This window comes from Durio zibethinus, chromosome 12 (genome assembly GCF_047325235.1).
Source record: "Durio zibethinus cultivar Kanyao isolate XHJ-2024 chromosome 12, ASM4732523v1, whole genome shotgun sequence".
NCBI lineage: Eukaryota > Viridiplantae > Streptophyta > Magnoliopsida > Malvales > Malvaceae > Durio > Durio zibethinus.
In genome coordinates this window covers 2,335,322-2,360,356 of record NC_143173.1, presented here as the reverse complement: position 1 = coordinate 2,360,356, position 25,035 = coordinate 2,335,322, and the positions used below count along the sequence as shown (strand labels likewise).

Below are 25,035 nucleotides of genomic sequence, written 5' to 3'. Positions count from 1 at the left end.
ATTTTACTAAATGAAACTTAAAGAATTATGAAATTAAGATAACTTTTATATTAATAATCAATAAATCATATTTTGCATAGATTGTAAAAGGAACTAATCAATAACGTAAACCCTTAGTTTTCTGTCAAATATTCTTGCTATTCAAAACATTAAAAAATGATTGGGCAAAAAAAAATAAAAAATGGGTGGGACTGTTATATGGTACTAATTTGGGGTATGTTATGCTACGTGGCATCCTCATGGTCGTGCAAAAAATGGGACAATAGAATTTTCACATGTGAGGAAAAAAGCTGATGACGTGCACAGCGTAACCAATCGTCACCAGTTGGTGGCGGCTTCTTTGCTTTTCAGTTTCGTTTCGGCCCCAAAAGTCAACAGTTTTTAAGTTACGAGGGTTAGGCTAACACTTTCTCAAGCCTTCTTATTGTGGGGACCACACGTTATTATTGACAATTTAATTTTTTTTATTTAATTATTTTTTCCGGATTTTATTCCGTATTCTATTATTCAAATCTAAACTTTTTTATATAATAATTTATTAAAATTTTATTTTGATACATCTTTGATTAAACTTGTTCAAGAATTGGGTTGCTCATTCAAATTTAAAAATTAGTCCAAATTTTGAGATGATTTAAATGAAAAATTAAAACATATTAAATAAGCTTAAGCATAATTTTTAAATCCAACCGTAGATGTGAATTATATGTAAATTAATTAATATATATAAATTTAAATAAAAATTATATATAGCTTATTAAACTTAATTTTATTTTTTAATTTTTATATATAATTTTTATTTTTAATTTCTATATATGCGAGTTAAATATGATCTTATTAAACTTAATCTAATCATTTTTTTTATTTTTATTATATAAATTAAGTTTAATAGATAAATTTAAAATTTATTTTTTTAATTTGAATAAGGTTTGATCCAATTCTAAATTAATATATAAATTATTACTATCAAACATAAACATGATTGGAATCCGAGCCGACCTAACTTACGTACATCTTTATCCTCGATCAATATAAAATTAATGAAATACTCAAATAAGTGATTAGGAGATAAGATAAGGCCAAGAAAATATGAACAAAGTAGTTAAATCAAAAGATTTTTTGATTGAATGTCGAATTTTTAATTTCAATAATTGAAAAAATAAAATTAAGGGTTAGCTTAGCTTCTTCTACTCCAAAATGTCAAGATTATGACATAGAATTTGGTTGGCTATCACCTAATCTTCTAAACTACTAATACAATTATTCACATTTACAATATTGTTTAAAATACAATCATGCTCGTGTCTTAATTAATTTTAGATAATCATTGATAGATATATCACTCGTGTTTGTAAAGTTTGGATGTATAAATAACAAATATATATATTTTTTGATAAGTTATACATATTAAAAAGTCACGTAATCTATAGTAATCTTGAACTCAAATTCGTTCTTAACCTAAAAATTTATGTTAACCCTTTTGTCTTTTCTTTTGAAGGTCAATAATTTTGCTAGTTATAATTTAATTTTCATCTAGAAGCTCAATTGAAAAACTTTCGTCTTCATGGCACCAAATACATCGTTTGATATGATAAAAAATTTTCAATCAAATTCATGAATAATCCTTTAATTTGTAGGGATGGATCCAAACAAAGAATTAAGATATTTATTGACACTCGAAAGATTAAAAAAAAAAAAATTAATATCATTTTAATCATTAAAATTAATAAATTTATTATATATTATAAATATAAAAAAATCCTAAATTCAACGCCGTTTTGCCGCTGATATTTGCAAAGAAGAAGTGTACAAATTCTATGCAAATACCAATTGGAGTTAATTTTTGTTTTGTTTTATTTTATATCATTAGCTTGGAGCGCTATTTTTTCTATTTGTCGGCGCCGGAAAAGTTTAACCGTTTCAATCTACTACTGGCGCGGAATCCACGCGTTTGTCATAAATGCGGAAGCATATGCGTGCCTCACCCAAGTCAGCTGCATTAATTTTCTTCTTGAATCTACCTCTATTATCTTATTTTTTAATTTATTTTTTAATTTTACATTTGAAAATTTGGGGTTGTCACAATTACGAACAGATGTTTATTTGAAATTATAGCATATTCTTGGAAAAATCAAATTGAAACTTGCACATGTGATTTTTCGTTTTTGAAAAAAAAAATCGATTTTGTATATGTGTATATATTAAAGTACACACTTGAAAATGCAAGTTATATTTCTTTTTTTTTAATTGGACAATTATTAAATGTTAATTAGAAAAAGAAAAAAAAGTTTTCAAATAAAAATTTAATAATCATTAATGATATTTTATTACAATCAAGTACTAAATCTTATATTTTGAATCAGTTGAATTTTTAAATATTTTTTTTACCTAATTAAATTCTTAAAATCTATTTTCACTTAATTAAATGCTTGATTATATAAAAATAATTAAATATATTTCTTAAAAATGATGCAATTGATGAAAATAAATATGTGAGGGTTTAATTAACTACAAAAAAAATAAGGGTTTCGATGATTATTAAATTTTAATTTAAGGATATTTTTGACTTTTTTTGTTAGAAAATATACAAAATTATAGATACTGAAATTCAAATATTAAATTTATTGAATATTATCTTTTAAAATTGATTATATGAACTAATTAAAATAAATTTCGGATTTATAATACATATAATTTACTAAAGCTAATTTTAGTTAATTACTAAGTGTATGCTTTAATTAAGATTAATTTTCAGTTTATAACTTTATTACAAGTGAGAGATTAACTTTGCATAAGAAAAAGGACAAATGAAGAAGTAAAGGATCGATTTAGAAATCTATCTTTTCTTTTGACACTAACAATTATATCTTTATCAACATGATTTTATTTAATTTATTATATATTTTTTGTTTCATTGCATATGGGATTTTCATATGAAATATCTTGAAAGAAGCCAAAAGAATGTAGTCCTTCACAACCATATATGGGACGATGACTAATTAATTAATCTCATTCTATTATATATTATTATATACATGAATTTTGGAATGGAAATATATATAAAATATTTACAAAAGTGAAATTAATTTCCAATTTTAAAATTCATAAAGGAATAAATAATTAATTTCCAAATAGTAGCCAAAAATTAAAGGTCCCCTACTTTCTTTTGGAAGAAAGATAAATGGGGAATATTTTATTCAAGCATATTAAATCCAATAATCACGTGTTTTATGTTTAGAAAAATGTTGGGTCTTGGGTGTGTATATGCCAATAGTGTCCTTTGTAAGTGCATTTGAAATCATAAATTTATACTTAGATTTAATAGGTTACCAAAAATTGAATTAATTTTGATAATTAAAACTAAAAATTTAATATTTTACTAATGGATTACATGATTATTGGTGCGTATAATATGATTAAGAACTTAGCCCAAATTAAAATTGAATTAATTTTTATAACTAAAAAGTTATATATCGCGTGTATTCGAAATTTCCATGAAATTATATTGCCAATTTTCTTCATCTTTTGACTTTTCAAGTGTCTAAACACCCTTAGATTCCCTCCAAATGGAGTGGTTTCTTTTGAATTTAGCAAAGAAATTATCACTTTTAATTGTTCCAATCCCTCCAAAATAAATCTGTAAATATACCAAGTCATACAAAAATACACAATAGTCTTACATATGTGAAGTAACCAAAGCAAAATCCAACAAATCCCAGCCTAAATTTGCTGCTGCTGCTGCAGCAAAGCTTGACATGTTCAGATAAAACTTTTTTTTTTTCAAAAGCTTTGAAGTATGACCTGTTATTACAAAAAAAAAAAAAAAAAAGGAGAGACAGGTTTTCTGGGAATTTAGAATTCTGAAAAGAGGCAATAGAATTTTTGGTTTGGGTTAGGTTTTAAACAGATAAAGGTCATATAATTTAATGTGAATGAGTGCTTGAAACATGGGTCCCCGATTAGTTTGAAACCTCATTTTTACCATTTTTTAAAAATTTTCATACCAGTTTGTTTTCAAACAGGTAGATATGGCTGAGAAAGCTACATAAATTACAAAAACAAATAAAATATAGAGAAGCAAACAAATTTGATTATTACCCAATCAGGTCAGCCTTCCCTGGCAAGTGCCTTGCAGCCTACGGATCTTAATCAACATTAGCTCTTCAACAAGCTCCTCTATTTAAGCTCCCTTTCTTCTCTTTGTTCTACTTTCTTAACGGCCTTCCCTTTCTCTAGATCTTTATCTTCTTGCCTGATCTCTTGCTTTCCATAACAGTTCCTGATTTGTGTTATTTGTAGTTTTCTTGTTTCTGGGTTCGTTTTGTTTTGTATAACCTGTAAAAGTTTTAGTGGTTAGGGGAGTTGGTTTCCATGGAAGAAGCTACTGTTGTTAACAAAGGAGAAGACCTCCTCGATTTGCCGCCTGGTTTTCGGTTTCACCCTACAGATGAGGAGATCATTACTCATTATCTTACAGAGAAGGTAATGAACAGAAACTTCTGTGCAAGTGCTATTGGTGAAGTTGATTTGAACAAGTGTGAACCTTGGGATTTGCCTAGTAAGCTTTTCTCTTAATCAATTTTGTTGATTTTTTGACCTCCTTTCAAGCTGTTGGCTAACCTTGGATTTCTCTTTTTTCTTTTCTTGGATGTTTAGTTTTGTTATTAGTGGTTTGCTGCTGCTTTATTTGCCTTGTATTTGTGTCTAAACTTTGTTTCTTTTTGCTTAATTTTGCAGAGAAAGCTAAGATGGGAGAGAAAGTATGGTACTTCTTTTACCAGAGAGATAGGAAGTATCCGACCGGGATGAGAACAAATCGAGCAACTGAAGCTGGTTATTGGAAGGCAACAGGAAAGGATAAAGAGATTTTCAAAGGCAAAGGTTGCCTTGTTGGGATGAAGAAGACCCTTGTTTTCTACAAAGGGAGAGCTCCAAAAGGAGAGAAAACAAATTGGGTCATCCATGAATATAGGCTTGAAGGCAAATTCTCTTACCATAATCTCCCCAAGGGTGCACAGGTATATAACTAAAGCTACACTTCAAAAGCCTTTTTTTTTTTTTACCATTTCTAAAAGAGATTTTTTCTTTTTAAGAAACTATAGCTTTTTCAATTTCATTTATCCGAAAAAGAGAGTTGTAGCTTTTCAATTTTATCATCTTTTTTCTGCTTTGTTGGTTGAGGGTTTCTTTTCATGGGGTCTCTTTCTTTGCTTTTGTGTAAATGAAGAATCTAGATAGCAAAAATGAAGGTCTTTTAATTTTTTTTTTAATTTTTTAATTTTTTATTGCAGGTTGAATGGGTTGTTTGTAGGGTTTTCCACAAGCATACAGGGATCAAGAAAAGTCCAATTCCTGATCAGCTGCTAGGAATGAATTATTTTGGGGATGATCTTATGGATTATGCATCACTGCCTCCTCTCATGGATCCTATTTACTTCAACAAAGCAGGCTCCAGCTTCACGGATTGTGAAAATGAATTGAAGGACATCAACACTACCCAAATGTCAAGATCCTCAGATGGAAACTATCCAGGCAGCTCCAACTTTCCCATAATGAATAATCACAACTTTCTTCAGGCTCCAAATAACCAGTATCAGACAGGAAACTCTACGTTCAACACTCAAATTCCAATCCAAAATCCTATCAGCCTCTTCCATCAAGGCAACCCAAATTCTGCCTACTTGCACCAAGGGAGGAGCAGTAGTGGAGCTCCAAGCTATTCCAGCTTCGGAGGCAATGATCAGGCAATTCTAAGAACATTGGCCGCCAACAGTGCTGACACAACATCTAAAGCTGACGGACAGTGCAAGGTGGAGCAGTTCTCATCAAATCAATCTATGGTCAGTCTCTCCCAGGATACAAGCCTTAGTACTGAGATTAACAACAATGAGATTTCATCTGTGGTTTCCAAGAGTATTGAACTTGGAAGCAGCAAATCTTATGAAGATTTGGGATGTTTATGGGAGTACTAAAAATTGAAGGATATGGTACTGCTGATGATCAGCGAGTTGGCTTGTTAGTTTCATAGGTATATATGATTTGAAACAGTCTTTTCTCTAACTAGGATATTATTAGATTGAAAAGTTTCATGGATTCTGATGAAAAAATGGTATACTTGTATAGATAGATTCATGATGCCCAAATCTTTTTCAGATTATTACATTTTCATTGACAGATGAGTAAGAAAGATTCCATGTACAAGAATTATTTTTTATGGTAGTGAATTTTTTCTTTTTTTCTCTATATTTTTTAGCATTAAATTCGCATTGATTCCACCATATGTTCGAATCATATTCCTACTTAAACCCCAACATACATTTAGGGTCGTTTATTTTTATGTACTCGTTTTCAACTGCCAGTTAAATGAAAGAACTCCATGTCTGAACCGTTTCATCTGATGTAATTAATATTTCAATTATTAAATTACGAAATTTTATTTATTCAAAAGTCGCTTGACACTAATTGATTGGACCGATATAAATTTTTTTTTTTTTTATAAAGTAAGCCCCGGATAAAAGAGAGGGTTGAAAAATAAATTTGAAAAATACAGATCTTAATTTTGAAAAATAAATTTCAAGAATAATTTTTTGGTGCTAAAACAGTTTATATCTGTCGTAATGGTTTTGAGACCGCTAGACGTAAAATGAGTTTTTTTAAATCGAAAAAAATAAATGAGGATGAGTCGCCACCAATTTTTATTAGGGTGTGATTGATCACTTAAAAATTTATCTTTTTAATAAAATTACAAAATCAGTATCTACAATATCACAATATAAAACTGACATATATCAATTAAATTTAATTAGATAATGTGTTGGATGATAACGCCTTTTATCCTGAATCGATTTTTTCTTTGTACGAGACGAGGACTATAGAAATGTTGTTATAATGTTTATAACATGTTTAAAATTTCTTAAAAGTAATGTTCTGATCCCATGACATCTATTTTTGTAACTTTTCAATGAAGTTATGAAAAAGAGGCCAGGTGTGTGCATGTAACAGATAGCCAGGAAAAAAAAAGAAAGAAAGAAATTAACAGGTGATTGATTAGGAATCGGTTATTGAAAGAGAAGAAAGGTTCATGTGATTGTGTGGATGTGCTTTGAGCCCCTCCATTATCTTACTTTTTATTCAAACCAAAGCTTCCGATCCTTGGGAGATTCAAGCTTCCAGCAAAGTTAACCAGCCTTTTGTTTTTGTTTTTTTTTTTTTTTTTCTTGGTTACTCTTTTTATTTTTTTATTTTTTGTCGTTTTATGTAGGATGGTAATTAATATAGACAAAAAATTTTTATGAAGCAAGGACGAGAAGTAAGTGCTAAAACCAAAATTTAAAGAAAAATAAAAAGAGAGAATATTATTTTTATAAAAAATAAATTTGATAATTATAAAAATAATACGATTTAAAATTTTATAAAAATAAAAAATATTTTATATTTAATATATCGTTACAATTATATATATTAAATATAAATTATTAAATTATTAAATTAAAAAAAAAAGAAAGAAAAAACCCTGATTTGTTGCATGAAAAAATGGGGATTCCGACCAATTGTCAGACTCCACCGCGTATTATTTGTGTTACATCATTGTCAGATGTTGACAGTGAACGTGATTTTCTTTTCTTTGTTATCATTTTATAATCTCGTATTTTGTGATAAAGATCCTATCCGCGTTTTAGTTTTTGCTATCTTTTCACCACCCAGGCTGGCTACTGCTCACAGTCACACCGCCTTGGTCATTTCCTCGTTTTTTTCCTCTTTTCTAGAAGAAATTCTTGGATTCAATTAGAGATGTAAATCTTACCGATATTCAATAAAAAATTTAATTTTTTATTTTAATAAAAATGATAATGAATATTATAATATAAAAATGAAGATAAAAATAATTTTAATTTTAATTTATTATTAGATATAAAAATAAAAAAATAATATAACACTTATTTGTACTCGTATTATATATATATATTTAATAAATAAAATTATTATATTAAATTTATTTAAATTAATATATTTTTATTAAAAAAAATATATTATTACATATTTATAAAAATTTATTTAAATATATATGACAAAATTTAAAAAAAAATTATTTTATTTAAAGTTATATCTATTAAATACTCGTAAGAATGAAAATAAAGATAAATTCAAAATATTAATTGCATATAAATACGAAAATAAATATTATATAAAAATCTAAGAATAAAAAATGCTCAACCTTTTTTATCCCTTATCTATTAACATCTCTATATTCAATTTTAGATTTTTAATTAATCTCCATAAATTAAAACAATTGGCTTAATGGCTAATCTCACCTTAATTAATAACGCTTGGAGTTTTAATTAGCTTCAGTTGCATATGCATCTATATATGATGCAAATATATATTTTTCCATACCAAATACCAATTGCCATCGATTGATAAAGGTAAAAAAAAAAAATAATAATAAATCATTTAAATTAAGTTTTAAATTCGAAAAAATATTAGTTAATGAAACTTAGATAACAAAATCGGATGTTTCACGAATATTATTTGTATATAAAATTAAAATTTGATTTTGACATTTTTTTTTATATAAGACCCCTAATATTTATATCAATTACTAATGGACGTGCGAAACTAATTGATTGTTGAATAAGTTGTCATCAAAACGTATGTGTTTTTGTGTAAAATTTTGTATGAACGGTGATGGTGTAAACAGATATTTGGATACTACCATCACAATATTAATGAGTGAGACAAGTAAGAGAGGAGAAATTTCATATAACACTGACTTCAAAATATTCAATTCAACCAATGTCTTAAGATTTAATGGCATGAAAGCTACTAACTGTTTAGAAAAAGTAGATGTAGATATAGATATAAACAGTTTTACATAACGTCAGCGAACGCGTAAACTTTCCACAGCACCTAAAAATATTCTAGAATTTGGGGGGTTGATTATTTTAAATATATTTTATTATTTGTGTATTCGTATCATATAAAATATATATTTTTAATTTTATTAAATATATATATAATTATTTTAAAAAATTTTAATTATACCTTATATCATATTTATATAATATTACTATATCAAATTTAATTTCGAAGGATCTTCGTTCCAGAAGGGTTAATTTTCTTAGTAATTGGAATGGGAAATTTCTCGCCTTTCTTCGTTTTTTCCAAGGGAACAAACGTTTCTGTTGTCTCATTGATCTATATAAAATAAGTCTGAATTTCTAGAACATTTGAACAGTATTCTTCTCATATTTTTTTGATAAATGAAAGAATTTTTTTATTTAATTACCAAAAAATAAAATAGGAAGACTTGCTATATGATTACATAATATAACTCTTCCAACATCACAAAACAAATTAGGAATTAAATTTGTAAATATTAATTTTTTTTTTTTTAAAACGACTGTATAAACTACAAAGAAATCTCTTTGGATGCAGGAAAGTGATCGCTGGAAGTTTATTTAAGACTAGATATAAATCTCAATAAAGATATTTAGGTCACTTCAGTCTTATCTTGAGTTGCCCCCACCTACTTAAATTCCTAAAATAACAAAAAAAATGTGTATTATTCGAGCACAGTGCTTTTGTACATATAACACTATCTGTTAATATATTAGAAAATGAAAAAAAAATTTATACTATAAATTTTTTAAATATAATAATTTGTGTATTTATATAATATAAAAATATTAAAATTTATATATTAATATAATATTTTATAAAAATTATATATTATAATTCTTATAATATAAAAATATAAAATATTTTAATTTTAATTTTATTAAACTACCATATAATTATTATTAAAATTTTAAATTATATCATCTTCATATTTTATTTTATATTATATTTATATTGTTAAATTTAATTTTAAAAGAAACATGCATATTTTATTTCAAAATGAGAAATATTTAATTTTCAAAAGCAAATTTACATATTTTTTTGACCCACGAAAGCAAATTTACATTTACTTGAATAGTTAATATTCATTACAAAAATTAGGAAAAGAGCCCACGGTTGGAACATGAATCTGTGCCGTAGAGAATCAAAACCTTTAGAGTCTTGAAATGGCACGAACTACGGAGTTTTTTGTTACTTTTGCTTGGACTTTTTTTGTGCAACGGTGAAAACAGAATTTGGCCATAAAGCTGTCTTGGGATCAGATGACGTCATCAGTAATCTTGTTTCTCAATCTGTACCTTTTTTAACGCGCTGCCACGTCGTTACAGCTCATTTCACGAGGATTATTACGTAGTGGGCCCTTCGCTTTATTTTCATTCTCTTCCTTTGGATTTTTCAATTCAGTAAAAAAAAAATAAAAATCCAATATATATATAGACGCATGCTATGTGTAATTTTTTTTTATTATAAATTTATATTTATTTAATCGTAATATTAAATTATGCATAATTTTATCATTTATAAGTGTAAATTTTATATAAAATTTTAATAAATTTTAATAAATTTTAAATTATAATTAATTATAATATAATAATTGTAGGTAATATATTCCTATATATATCTATTTAACATATGATAAAAACTTAATTTAGTGATATTGAAATCAATTTTAAAATTAAAAGTCTTAAATTTAAATCTCAATCATAATTCAAAAAAAAAAATTTAAAAAAAACTCAAATGTAATAATCTTGATCTGCATAATTTAGAAGAATGAAATAATAAATGTAATAGTGAACTATGATGTATAAAAAAAGGTTTGAAAATACATATAAATTAAACGAATTTACGATTTTTTTTGGACACAATGGTTGATGATAATAAAAATGTTAGTAAATCATAATATGAATGATGTGAACATCCTCTTAATCATTATGGAATATTATTTACAAAATAGAAAAGTTCATAGTTTCCAATCAATATTACGGAGGAGAAATGAAATGAAGAAACCTACAAAACAAGTCTAACAAAATATACAATATTTGCAGCTTTCGCAAAAATTATTTTAGTCCAAACACTAAAATTTCACAAATTCTATTACATATAAGAAAGTGGGATTCAATTCTTAAAAGCTTATATGAAGTTAATAATGTGGATGATTCTAATTCAAGGTTCGAACTCTCTTTCTTGCAGGATGATATAGGATGCTTATTAGGAATAATAACGGATTGGATTGAGGTAAATTTTTTTTTGCTTTGAATTCGATCTGACTCTATATTTATAATATTCAAATTCGATCTGATCCGATGTTTTTTTTTATGCTTTTATATTCGAATTCAATCTGACTTGATATTATATAAAATTATATATGATTTAATCTGATTTAAAATTAATAAAATATTATTTTTTAAATATAAAAATTATTTTTACTGTAAATATAAAATTAAATAAATAATTAAAAAATAATTTTTTATATATATTGGATCGATGTGACTTTACCTAAAATCTGACCCGGGCTTTAATTTATAATTACTCAACTTGACTCAAAACTCAAAATTTTTTTTAAAAAATAAACAACCCTAACAAACTGAATTAAGTCAGAATCCGTTGAATACAGGTTGAGAAATATTTAATTTTCAAAAGCAAATTTACATATTTTTTTGACCCACGAAAGCAAATTTACATGTACATGAATAGTTAATATTCATTACAAAAATTAGGAAAAGAGCCCACGGTTGGAACATGAATCTGTGCCGTAGAGAATCAAAACCTTTAGAGTCTTGAAATGGCACGAACTACGAAGTTTCCTGTTACTTTTACTTGGACTTTTTTGGCGCAACGGTGAAAACAGAATTTGGCCATAAAGATGTCTTGGGATCAGATGACGTCATCATTAATCTTGTCTCTCAATCTGTACCTTTTTTTACGCACTGCCACGTCGTTACAGCTCATTTCACGAGGATTATTAAGTGGTGGGCCCTTCGCTTTATTTTCATTCTCTTCTTTTGGATTTTTCAATTCAGTAAAAAAAAAAAAAATTTAAACTATTTATGGATAGGAATGAACAAAAATCGATTTGAATCAACTAGATCGATCAAAACTGAATGAATTTAGTTGAATCGATTCGATTTATTCGGTTTTAATTATAATCAATTTTTTAAATAAATTAAATTGATTAATTCGATCGATTTTTGATTTTTAAAATTGATAACTACACTAACTGAATTAATCGACTTTCTAATAATTAAAAATAAAAAAAATTGAGATAAATATTTTTATTTATTTATTTTTGTAAAATATTATTGAAATTATTAAATTCTTTAGTAATTTAATTTGAATGATATAAGAGTTTGAATTTTATTGAATTGAATTTATCGTTAAATAATTATTAATAATAGGAAGAAAAATTATAAAAAAAATTGATAATTTAACCTAACCATTGAACCGAACCGATTTTAATCGGTTCGGTTATTTGTTAAATGAAAGTCGATTAAATCGATTATTGATTTTTTCAAACCGAACCGATCGAATCGACCATTTACTCACCCCTATTTATGAACTATAAGAATTATGAATTATATATGGACGCATGCTATCTACAATTTTTTTATTATAAATTTATAATTGTTTAATTGTAATCTTAAATTATGTAAATTTTTATCATTTATAAGTGTAAATTTTATATAAAATTTTAATAAATTTTAAAAAATTTTAAATTATAATTAATTAATTATAATATAATAATTGTAGGTAATATATCCCTATGTATATCTATTTAACATATGATAAAAACTTAATTTAGTGATATTGAAATTAATTTCAAAATTAAAAGTCTTAAATTTAAATCTCAACCATAATTCAAAAAATAAAAAAAATAAAAAAAAAACTCAAATGTGATAATCTTGATCTACATAATTTAGATGAATGAAATAGTAAATGTAATAGTGAACAAAAAAAGGTTTGAAAAGATACATAAATTAAACGAATTTATGATTTTTTTGGACCCAATTGCTAATGATAATAAAAGTGTTAGTAAATCATAATATGAATGATGTGAACATCCTCTTAATCATTATGGAATATTTTTTACAAAATAGAAAAGTTTATAGTTTCCAATCAATATTACGGAGGAGAAACAAAAGAAGAAACCAACAAAACAAGTCTAACAAATATACAATATTTGCAGCTTTCACAAAATTCTTTTAATATAAAAAGTAAAAGTTCACAAATTTTGTTACATATAAAAAAGTGGAATCCGAATCTTAAAACCTAATCCGAAGTTATTAATGTGGATGATTCTAATTCAAAGATCAAACCCTCTTTCTTGTAAGACGATTTAAGATACTGATTAAGGATGATAACAGGTCGGGTTGAGACGGAGTTTTTTTCACGTCGAATTTAATCCAACTTTATATCCATAATATTCGAATTCTACCTAATCCAATAATTTTTTTTTATGTTTTTATGTTCAAATTTAATCCGACTTGATATTATGTAAAATCATACTTGATTTAACACGACTCAAAATTAATAAAATATTATTTTTTAAATATAAAAATTATTTTTAATGTAAATATAAAATTAAATAAATATAAAAAATATATAAATTTAAATTTAGATAAATAATTAAAAATAATTTTTTATATATATTGAATTGGGTCGGGTCAGATCGGAGTAGGTTTGTCTAAAACCTAATTCCAACTTTAATTTACAATTACTTTACCCAACTCAAAATTCGATTTTCAAAAAAAAAAAATCAACCTTAAGAGGTTGGATTAAGTTAAAATCTGTTGGACATGGGTTGAGTTGTCATCCTGATACACTATAGGGTGTGTAAAAAGATTTTGTCTTCCAATTTTGGATCTAGCAGCAATGAAATTTTAAGGAAGACATGAAAGCTTGGGGCTTCGAATCAAGCTAATCATCTCCCATGTAACAGGGCTTTGCTTTTCTGTGAACCAAAAAAATTGATTAAGGATTTTGTATTAGATAAAGGCAAAGCCCTTTTTCCACTAATCGGGCTGCTTATCTGGATCAAATCACGAGATAATGCTTTATTTCGGACCATATCCTTGATTAGATCAATAAACGCCAGGTTTTTTTTTTAAATAGTTTCTGATTTTGTTCTGATTCAAGGGAGAAGTATTTTTTTTTAGTATAAAAGAGATAGTATTATGAGACTAGAAGAGTAGGTTGCAGATATTAGAATTTGAATTTTTGAATACTTCAAATTTCAAGATAGAAGATTTTTGAGCATCACGATTGCTTCACCATATGGTAGATTCCATGGCAAAATACTGAAGAAGATGAAGATGCAATGGTGGCACTGTAGTAACGACTAATGAGCCGAGAAGTGTGGGTAATAGAGAAACTGCAATGTCAAATATGAATAGAAACTCTGTCAAATTTTTTATGCAATTCTTTTTCCCTCAAATCCTTTTCTCCGTCTTATTATTCTCTTCGCTCAATCTTACTTCAGTGTTTATCATCATTTGTCTTCGCACTCAATAATTCAGGTGTGTCTTGTTCTTTTGATTACTTAGACAATAGATAATTTCAGACGGCAGAAATGATTCCTAAATTGTGAGATTTGGGTTTGTACATCATCTCTTGACATGTCTTACATTCAAATAATGCTTTGGGCCAGCCCCAGTCCTTAAAACATTCATTTCTGGCTGGCTTCAGTTTTTTTTTTTTAATCTAATTTTTCAATCGGGGCCCAACTTTGATTTTTTTTTTATCTAATTCAAGTAATTCTGGCTGGCTTCAGATTCAATCAAAATTAAATCTTGATTGAAAAAAAAAAATAGAAAGTTAGTTGTTATGAACTGGACTAATCTGTCACGGTTAGACTCAACTGGGATTAATTAACAGTATCTTTTAAAGGAAAAAATGTCCCCATGGCTGAAACCATCCAAATAATTGAAGTAAGGCATGTGAATATGGATAAGAAACCTGGCTCCCAGCTATGAACCAATTTTACTTTTTGACTGGCAAACATATCCTGTCAGTTTTAAACAGATTGCCATTTACAGATCATTGCAGCTACGACTCTAAAATATTCTTGTCTTTCATGTTCATTTATAACTTTGAAGATAAGTTCAGATTCTGAAACAGATAAAATTTTACCAAAACAAGCTGCTGCCTGCAATAAGTGCCTAACTCTAGCTTGACAAACTATGACTCTTTTAAGCAATTAGCCTTTCCCCTCGATAAGTTTTTAAGCAATTACTTCTCAGATGGAAATATTTTGCAGCAATTCCCATAACATTGCCAGGCAAGAAGCTATAACTTAGATTCAATTATACAGCACAGACCAAAAAGGTCTACAATATATCATGCTGCCTAAATTTCCCATTTCAATTAATACAGCACAGACCAAAAAGGTCTACAATAAATCATGCTGCCTACATTTCCCATTTGATCTGTAACCAACACTTTTAGTACATAGGGGACCAAAGATCATGGGGGAGAGGAGAATGCAATGGTATTAAAATCCCAATTTTACATTAACTGAAGTTGCTTGATTTAATAAGAATTGAATACTTCATTTGTAAGGTTTAGATTAAATTTTCATTATCAGTAATCTTTTTAAATAAATAATCTGTAAATTTAATATAAGTTTTCGTTGAAGCTGCTTGATCCTAGAATGGGATAGTGTCCCCTAATCTAAATTTTTTTGTACAAAAAAAAAATCCCAATCTTATAGAAAATCCACTTATTAGGGGGGGGTGATTGATCCATTCAGATTAATTAAGCTCTAGATTCAATTGTGACTAAAGCTTTTAATCATTGCGCTTCTTGTTAACATTTCCATTTCTAAAGCATGGGATTTATTAATTAGTAGTGATTTTCATTAAGGATTTTCGGGTGTATATTAAGCACTGTTAACTTTTTACAGTAAAAATATCAGTGTCCATCAATATTCTGCGTAAGCTTTTCTGAAGGGCCACATGAATAATTTAGACATTCATCTTATCTTCTCAAACCAAAGCTAATGTGAATAATTAGTGTGATTATGACAAAATTTTCTGCTCTCATTATTATATATTATAGTTAGACACCAATCATATGCCATTATATGTCATTTCCTTAATGTCTGCTAATGACAAGATTAGCAAATAAAGAAACATGATTAGAGGATTTTCATGTAATCTTCAATGCTTGGTAGGTACTGCATTGTTTATTATTTCTCCCATATTGCATTTGTATTTTGGTAAAGAAGCAGCTAATTGAGTTGTCTCTTATCCAACCATGAAATGAATCAAAGAATTAATGTACAAGCAATAATAACGTAATTAAGAACTAAGAAGGGTACCTACTAGTAGGAGATGTGACTATTCGTGCATATGTGTTGTCTTATCATATACGTATAAATCATAAAAAATATCATTTCACAATCGATGTTGATACGAACATGAAATATATTTTTTAATTTTTATCAAATTTATAATAATTTTTAAAAAATTTAAATTGTATCATTTTCATAAATTTTTTATACTATTTTTTATCATATCATTATATTATATTTAAAATTATCAAATCTATTTATTCGTTCACTTAATTTATTTTTGAGAGATCTTGTAGATTCGTGTCTTTAATTAAAATATTTAATTAGTAATTTATTTAATACAAAATTTAGGTTTAATTTTTAGAAAATCTGGGGTATAAAGTATCATTTATAAATAAATAAAACATAGAAAAAGTATCCGATTCTCATCCAAATATGCTTCAACTTGTTTGTGTTCTTACTGAAAAGGACCTGACAATCTTGATTCCATTTGTCTTTGGCACAACAATAGTGTAGAAAGTAATTAGCTTTAGAATAATAATCCTTTTTCTCTCCTTTCATAAAAAAGAATCATATAATCAAATTCAAGCAACATGCTATTTATAAAGTGTGAATCTGATCTGCCACAGTTCCACCACTACATAAATTTTCTACAAAAATCATACAATCAAATTCTTTTTTAACTCCTTTTGTAGCTTCTTTTGTAATTCAATGTTTCTAACCCAAGTTTTGTCATGTTTCAAACAGAAAAATCAAACACGCTTCCTTCTGAATCACCAAGGCCTAGACAAGCTCTATCATTGGTTATTCTTCTTATCTTTCCTCCCAATTTCTTTTCTATTTTCCCTTTTTTTTTTATTTTTTTAAATTTTAGAATCTTTCTTTTATCCTTGGAATTGAAGGTGAGGACTTAGAAGTAAACTCTGGTTGAAGAATGATTGGTTTAAAAAGTTGTATTGAGTTGTATCAGATTGGCTGGTGCTGTTACTGTAACTGCAGGAGCTGATAGGTTTCTTTGATGGCTGCAAGTAATCCTCATCAATGCCTGAGTATTGGCGCTTGAGTTTGTTTTCCATGTTTGGAACTGAAGAGTTCAACATGCTGCTGCTGTTGTTGCTGCTATTGGTGTAGTTATTCACCAGGGGCGGTTCCAGGTTGGCAAAGCTGAAGGAAGATGATTCATATCCAGTTGCATTGCACTGATTGTCTGCTAGGAAATTACTCAGCAGTGAGTAGTCCATGGCATCTAACAAGTTGGAGAAGGAACAAGATTTCTGCGGCTGGAGGGTGTTGTTGTTTGGAGGACTTTTCAAGGCTGGCAGAAAGGCATCTTGAATGAACTGTTCTGCTTCCTCTTCCTCTTGATCCTGATCACTTGATGGTAGTATTGAAGATAAAGCATGGGACTTCTTGTAGATCCGGCAAAGAACCCAATCATCTAACTGACAAAGTACATTAAAAAAACAGAGAAAGAAACTTATATCAGTAAATGTGTGTAAATTAAATGTTAAGGGTACATTGAACATGGAGCACAGAATAAATGGCTTGATTGTAATTGCAGTACATTACATGTCATGTAAGTTCTAAATCCACTGTGCAAAATGCAATCATTTGATTTTTTTTATTTAGAAAAAATGGAAAAAAAAAAATCAATGTCACTATCACAATTAGCATACCATAAGTTGAATTTTCAAGATCCTACAAAATGCCATCATTTTATATCTTTCATTTCCTTTTCTAGTGATGCATATCATTTTCCCAAAACGCTCTCATGATAAAAGGTCCCCTTCTTGACATAAAAATTCAATATCAAAGCCAATCAAATGCACTGTTTAAAGATGAGGCTCACCCTCATGGAGCAATCTTTAGACTTCACTGGTCTATTGTTATAGTTGGAGTTAGGGTTCTCTGCCAGCCGATATTCATGCATGATCCAATTAGTCTTGATCCCCTTTGGTGGCCTTCCCTTGTAAAACACCAAAGCTTTTTTTACACCAATATTCTCTTGCACTCCACCCCCTCTGGCTGCCATTGAAGATGTAACTATAACCTTATCCGTGCCAGTCGCTTTCCAATAGCCGGACGCAGCTGCCCTGTTTGGCCTTGCACCGTTAGGGTACTTGCGGTCTCTAGGACTGAAAAAGTACCATTCTTTCTCACCAAAGGCAGCTTTAGCTGATTGAAAAACCAACACCAAACATAAAATTTCCACGTTAAAACAAGCTCAAAAAAATACCCCAGGAAGTTATGTTTATGATTCCAATGATGATAACATGAAAAGGGTTGTTAAAGAAAACCTCACCTGGTAAGTCCCAGGGATCAAACTTGTAGATATCGACGTCGGCGATGATGGAAACAGGGAAGGCTGAGGAACTGACTTTCTTCTTTAGGTAATGAAGGATGAGTTCCTCATCTGTAGGGTGGAACCTAAACCCTGGGGGCAAACTTGGTTGTGGATGCTTCATGTTTTAACTAAACTAACTTGTTAACTATAGCAACCTCGTAGCCAAGAAGTGAAAAGGAAAAAAGGGTTTTGACAAGGGAAAAGAAAGGAGCTAAACCAAGGGCAAGAGCTGATCTCCAAGTTTGGTTTTGGAAGCCAACCAACAGCAAAGGATTGAAATTTTTGGGAGTGCGAGGAAGGGAAGGCATTTTATGGATGTGGCATTTTTGTCGTTATGTGTAAAAACAAAAACAAAATAAAAAAACAAAGAAAAAAGAAATGAAATCAGTTTGTAGTTTGCATACATTGGTTTTGAAAGGTTCCCATCCGAAGTGCCAGCTGTGGGGGCTTTCAAGATTATTGGTTCCCCTTTCAATTTTGTCTTCACGTATGGGAAAAGATGGCGGCTTCATTGTCCTTTTTATGAATTCTTGCCACCTGTCATCTTGTCCAATGTTTGGCCTTTGATGTCTGAGATGCAAGTATTACTTACACATATACTTTCTTTCTTCCCACCATATGATAAACTATAAACCAATCAAGTTATAACAAGTCATAAAATTTTGGTAATATACATGAATTCATAAAAATAAAATTATTTAATAAAATTATATTGTCCTGTAATTTTTTTCACTTAATTTTATAAAAAAAATTAGAAATATTAAAATTTAAAATTATTGTATATTAAAATTTAAAAATAATTATAATGGTTGAGGCAGTCCTAGTCATGACTGCCGTAAATATGTGTACCTCTTGACATGTTCTTTAGGTTTCTATCTAAGGATTTGTTGCATAACATCAAAGCTGGCAGGTGAGGAATGGAGGAAGTGGGGGCCAAAGGGGGCCTCAATGTCTTCCAATGGATCCAAAAGAAAGGCGAAAACAAAAAAGGGGGGTCTTGAGATAAGGTTGTGGGAGAAAGAAAAGATGGTTGGAGATGATAACAATGGTCAAAAATGGAGTTTAGTGGATTGCAGTGCTAGACCATTGTTATGGGTATTTTTTGTTCAAAAAATAAATTGCATTTTTTTAAAGACGGTTAATAAATAATCAAAAATATTTTTTATTTTTGATTTGATTTGATATGTTAACTCAGTTATATTATCATTTATTTTATAAATCTCTCACATTTTATTTATAAATAAAATTATTTAGATACTATCTATTGAACTTATTTTTTTTATTTTATTTTTAATCTCTTATAATCGATTTTTTACTTGAATGTTGAAATGTAAATGTAAAATATATATTTTTTTGTGATTTAAAAATTTTGACTCTCAACTCAAAGCTCGACACAAATAACCATCATTTTAATTGAGCAAAATTTTATTGTAATAGAAATTAAAATAGCATTTGAACCATTTTTATTTTTGTTTTGTTTCTATTCAAAGCATGTAACCACAAAGGAGATTATTCAAGAAGATAATTAAATTAAGATAAAACCGAAAAACATGTTTCATTGTATTATTAAAAAAATAATCTCAAAAGGATAATAGCATTGATTTATCGAATATATAAAAGAAAAAAAAAAGAAGCAAAAGCAAAAGCCATAAAAAGGCAAAGAGCATTTCTTAATCACAACTTTTGGGAGAACCAGATTCAATGATGCTTGGGCCATTGATTTGAGTGTTCAAGACGTTTTAAATGATTAGAAGTGAAGTGTGGATAATAGATTAGTAGTGCTACTTCAATCTTTATCCACAATCCGCATGTTATCTTATTTATGTTTTTTTAGTATAATAAGATCATTGAATTTAAATTGCGAAAATTTTGAAAAAAATAATTTTTTTATAAATTTATTAAATTTATTTGAATCAATTCAAAAAATATTTTATCGAAGATTTAGATTCCGATTGGGTAATCATTCTTTTAATTTTTTTTCAGACAAATTTTTTAGGCAATAATAATTCTGATATAAAGTAATAATGTAACAAGTGACATATCTCACATTCAAAACTCGTTTTTGCTTTAGAAGATTTTGTTATAATACCATATCAATACCAAACTAATAAAAAAATATTTCATTTATAGGAAAATTTTTATTTTTTGGGCATTTAATTTACGTAATCTTGAATTTTGAAGAAAAATATGATATAAAAAAATGTGATATTTAGAGTTTTATTTGATTTTCAAAATATTTCGTATTCAAATTTACTCGTTTGATTAAGAAAAATTCATATTTATTAATTTTTGTATAATTATTATAATTTTCTTGATAAATCTTATGGCAACCTTTCATTTTATTATATTACTAATAATATTCAAACAACAAATGATGCCATTAACAGCAAAAAAAAAAATTTAATTGACTGTTGTCTTAATTTATAAAACATCATCAATTAAGGCGTTTGTGTATATGATCGCCTTAATTGACTTATTTATTTATTTATAAAACATGATCAATTAAGATGTTTTCTATTATGAAGGCCTAATTTATTTAAAACCATTTATATATAGTTAACATATCAATTAAGAAGTCTCACATTATAAACACCTTAATTGATCTTTTTTTATAATGCACTTGTTACGAGCCGAGACTCAAGTTTCAGACCCGCGTCGCTCCAGGACCCAGGCATCTCGAATCAGCTTACCTGTCACGGTTCACATCTTTATGAGATATTATTCACTCTGACTTTTTTGACCTTACGATTTTGTCTTACAAAAGGTGCCTTACAAAGGGAAAAGGGTGTGAACCTTTTTATGTCCTAGTAACCATTTTTTTTATATTTGATGTGGGATTCATGACTCTTTTTTAGGTTCGTGATATTCTCTTTTACTCAATCTCGTGACGCCCTCATCACGGAGGTTGGTCACCTTGTCTATCTCTTTCGAAGCGTTTGATATGGGTCGAACGATTTAAGGCTAGCTCTGATACCATTTGTTACGGGTCGAGACTCAAGCTCTAAACCCGAGAGACTCTAGGACCCGGACATCTACTCTTTCGTCATTTCGGATCAACTTTCTTATCATGGTTCACATCTTTATGAGGTATTGTCCGTTCTGACTTTCTTGATTTTATGATTTTATCCTACAAAAGACATCTTATAAGAGGAAGGTGAACCTTTATATCCCAATGACCCTTTTTATGTTTGATATAAAATTCAAGACTTCTTTTTAGGTTTGTAACATTCACCATAATTGATCTTTTTTTTTTTATAATTTATAAAATAGGTCAATTATAAAACAAATCAATTGGTGTTTACGAATGTTTTAATTGATCATTTTTTTTTAAACATAATCAATTAAAATGTTTCTAGGTTTGTGTATCTTTTTTGCTTAGGTTAATTAAGGCATTTTAGACAATGAATACCATAATTGGTCGGAATTTTATTCAAACCTAGCATTTATTGTTATAAAAGCTTTAATTGTTAGGCAAGTAAAAAGCATTTTAAAAAACTCAAGTAATACATTTTTAAGAAGAAACACTTTAATTGATCTTAATTGATGATAAATTAAGGCATTTCTTTAAATGATAATATTTTATTTTTGAATTAAAATATTTTTTGAATTAATTGATTATCAATTGAGGTTTTTTTTTCTTAAAACGTCTTAATTGTAACATAAATAAAAAAATTAATTTTTTTTTTCACAAAAAAGCTACAATTGAGTTTTAAATTTACTTTTTAAAAAGGTAATAGATAAGTGATCAAATTTTTATTTAGATCAAATTTAAAAATAAAGTAATTTTTTTTAAAATTTTAAAATATCATAAAAAAAGTTGGATTTTTAATTTCGAGATTTCAAGTATAATTGAGAATTTGACATATTCGTTCATAATTAAATTATCTTGAATTAAACATTAAAAATAAATATCCACCGTCAAAATTCTGAAAAAAAATTTATGAATTTTTCGAACCAAACTTACAAAGTAAAAATAGTTAAAGAGTGAACTGAATTTCACCGCTTTTTAGTTTAAACATGAAAAGAATATGCCTCCAAAGAGACATCCAAGTTTATTCTTTGGCAAATTAATGGATATATATATATATATATATTTAAAGAAAAAAAATTATCATTCCTTTCCAAGCTTTTGAGAGGTCTGGAACTTCAAATGATTATGTTAATTATTCCCAATGCTTCATTTGTAAGATGCAATAAGCAAAGATTTGCCCCCCCAAAGGCCACACGTTTCCACTATTTTTATTTTTAATAATATAATAATCTTGGACCATATCTAAAAGCTAATCATTTGTTTCCTTAATGCTAGGTCAGCAAGATCCTAATTAAGGATAATTAGGGATATAAGTCTATGTCACGTTTGCTCTTAACCAAAGTTAATTAGTGATTGAATTCAAAGTTTAATTCAATTATTTGTGTGAGATAATATTTAGTAATTTAAAATACAAAGTCTAACATAATTTTTTTAAAAATTTTTTAATTAAGATTTTTTATAAAAAATTAATTAATGATTAGTACGTATGAATAATCTCACCATGACATCAATAGTTTAAGGCAATAGCTAAGTCTGCTACAAATTTCTTGTTATGTAATCCAATCTATTTTCCTGTACAATGTGAAAACATGATCAGAAAATCCGGTAAGTTATTGACAATTGACTTTAAAAAAAAAAAAATTAACAAAGTCAATCCTTGAATAATTAATCTTCCTACTCACGTGTGATTTACATGAATTGCATTTTGGTGGGTGAGTTTTTGATTTAGTCATAAATTCATAACAAGAATCTGAGCTAAGTCAAAATTTTCTTATGTCCCTAACTCCGAAAAATTAGCAACCATAGCAAGTTATGATATGACTCCTTCATTCCTGACAATGGCTGTAGTATATATTATTTAAGCACATTCATATTTTCAACAAAAATAATTCGTCACCAAGAATGCATAAAACAGATTTTACGTGAAAAACTTCAAAAATTACGTAATTTTTTATTGATCTCGTGAAGAATGCTTAGTTTCCTTCATTAGGACTTAATCTAATTTCTTAATGAGGTAGAGTTATTTCAGTTTGCTTCCCCAGTTATGAAAATTGACTGAATTTTTTTATTTTTAATGTCAAAAGGATCAAAGTATAGAGCGGATTTTGTGGACGGGGAAGAATTGAATAAAAATTTTAGAGGGAGCCAAGTTTAAAATAATATATGTATTTTGTTTGATTACAAAGGAAGACCTGAAAGCAGATTTTAATAATCGAATTATGGCTATTAATTATTCCTTAAGATTTCTTGACAATCAAATCTAGCACGGCAGGGCTGTAAGAACAATGACAAGAAGGAGAAAAAAAAAAAAAATTCAAATTTGGCTATTTCTTGGGAGAAGACTTCCAGGATTTAATTAAGGTTAGTAGTTTTGAACACGATTTAAAATTTTAATAAAAGCTGAAAAAGGATTTGAAAAAAAATTAAAAATGTATTTCATGTTTGATGTGTTGATATAAATAGTGATATGATAATTTTTTTGTGATATGATAATTTTCTTACTTTACACGAAAAAAATTGATATGAATACAGGAATTGTTCAAATCTAGATATAATGAGCCAAAAGGTAGTTGATCTTCAAAATGAATAAGACAAACAAGAGTAGAGAGATGGAGCCTTGGAGCACATGCTAAAGAATAGTATGGAATAATAAGAATTTGAAAAGCACTTTATGATTATCCTCAAATCGTTTTTTGAGACTCTTAATATTTATCCTTCAAAGATGCTTTTATTGGCTGATGAGCTTTACTTTCTCAGTTTGTTCTCATGCAAAGAATAGGATTCATGCTTTGAATCTTATGTCATCTATGATGAAAGACTAAAGTACCTGAGAATTCAAGCTTTCTTGCCTTCAACCTCCTTCACTAGGTAACTTGTTCAGCTGAAATTCAAATACTCACATCTCAAAATGTCAATGAATATAATATATGTCATCCCTTGATTGAGTAGCCAATGATTTTCCTTAAAGTTCCCGTTTTCTAAGCTTGCAGATAGACATCAAAGAAAAAGTGAGAAAACCTTCAGTCAAGCCAATATGAGAAACCAGGTGTCACCTTTTTGATTGGTAATAAACATGGTCAAATGCATCTCTTTACTTGGTTGTGAGAACCTTCACTTTTGATTTGCCCGTAGGAGAAGAAAAAGTTTAAGACTAAATGGTGGAAAAGAAGATGAGCAATCACATGTGCAACACCTCCAATCCCATTTCGGGTATGGTATATATGTTAAGATTTATGAGATATTATTCTTTTTAATTCAAAAATTTTATAATTTTATTTTATAAAAAATATCTTAAAAATATAAATTTAAATCTTTAAATATATATTATAACATATCCTGTGGTGGGGGTGTTAAAAACATGGTTATCTCCTCCTTTTCAGAGTTCATCCTTAGTTATCATAGGCCCAGGGTAGCTTTAAATCCTACCCCAGATGAACGAGCAGTAATCATTACATCAAGTTTTTAGGGACATTTGAG

The 25,035-nt window shown here is 27.9% G+C and overlaps 2 protein-coding genes across 3 annotated transcripts; one reads left to right on the top strand and one right to left on the bottom strand.

Moving 5' to 3' along the window:
• The first annotated feature begins 4,212 nt into the window (after positions 1–4,212).
• On the top strand, positions 4,213–6,240 carry LOC111297137 (NAC domain-containing protein 87-like). Of its 2 annotated transcripts, none has more exons than XM_022891764.2 (3): positions 4,213–4,479; positions 4,735–5,015; positions 5,289–6,240. In XM_022891764.2, exons 2-3 carry the CDS (start codon positions 4,746–4,748, stop codon positions 5,967–5,969), a joined length of 951 nt encoding a protein of 316 aa, XP_022747499.2. In that variant the 5' UTR covers positions 4,213–4,479; positions 4,735–4,745; the 3' UTR covers positions 5,970–6,240. The 2 variants fall into 2 exon arrangements, with proteins under 2 accessions (XP_022747499.2, XP_022747498.2); XM_022891763.2 differs by having other exon boundaries at positions 4,213–4,555.
• Positions 6,241–16,706: 10,466 nt separating this feature from the next.
• Positions 16,707–18,802, bottom strand: LOC111296721 (NAC transcription factor 47-like). Its single transcript, XM_022891158.2, has 3 exons — positions 18,486–18,802; positions 18,033–18,358; positions 16,707–17,625 (listed from the first exon to the last, which is right to left on the bottom strand). Exons 1-3 carry the CDS (start codon positions 18,646–18,648, stop codon positions 17,068–17,070), a joined length of 1,047 nt encoding a protein of 348 aa, XP_022746893.1. The 5' UTR covers positions 18,649–18,802; the 3' UTR covers positions 16,707–17,067.
• Positions 18,803–25,035: the final 6,233 nt, after the last annotated feature.

Excerpts from the sequence above, each read along its gene's own strand:
- LOC111296721 (XM_022891158.2), bottom strand. The coding sequence starts at position 18,648 with ATGAAGCATCCACAACCAAGTTTGCCCCCAGGGTTTAGGTTCCACCCT. Across the intron at positions 18,359-18,485 it reads TGATCCCTGGGACTTACCAG|CTAAAGCTGCCTTTGGTGAG; the intron begins GTGAGGTTTTCT and ends TTTTTCAATCAG. Across the intron at positions 17,626-18,032 it reads CTAAAGATTGCTCCATGAGG|TTAGATGATTGGGTTCTTTG; the intron begins GTGAGCCTCATC and ends GTACTTTGTCAG.
- LOC111297137 (XM_022891763.2), top strand. The coding sequence starts at position 4,369 with ATGGAAGAAGCTACTGTTGTTAACAAAGGAGAAGACCTCCTCGATTTG. Across the intron at positions 4,556-4,734 it reads TGAACCTTGGGATTTGCCTA|AGAAAGCTAAGATGGGAGAG; the intron begins GTAAGCTTTTCT and ends TTAATTTTGCAG. Across the intron at positions 5,016-5,288 it reads ATCTCCCCAAGGGTGCACAG|GTTGAATGGGTTGTTTGTAG; the intron begins GTATATAACTAA and ends TTTTTATTGCAG.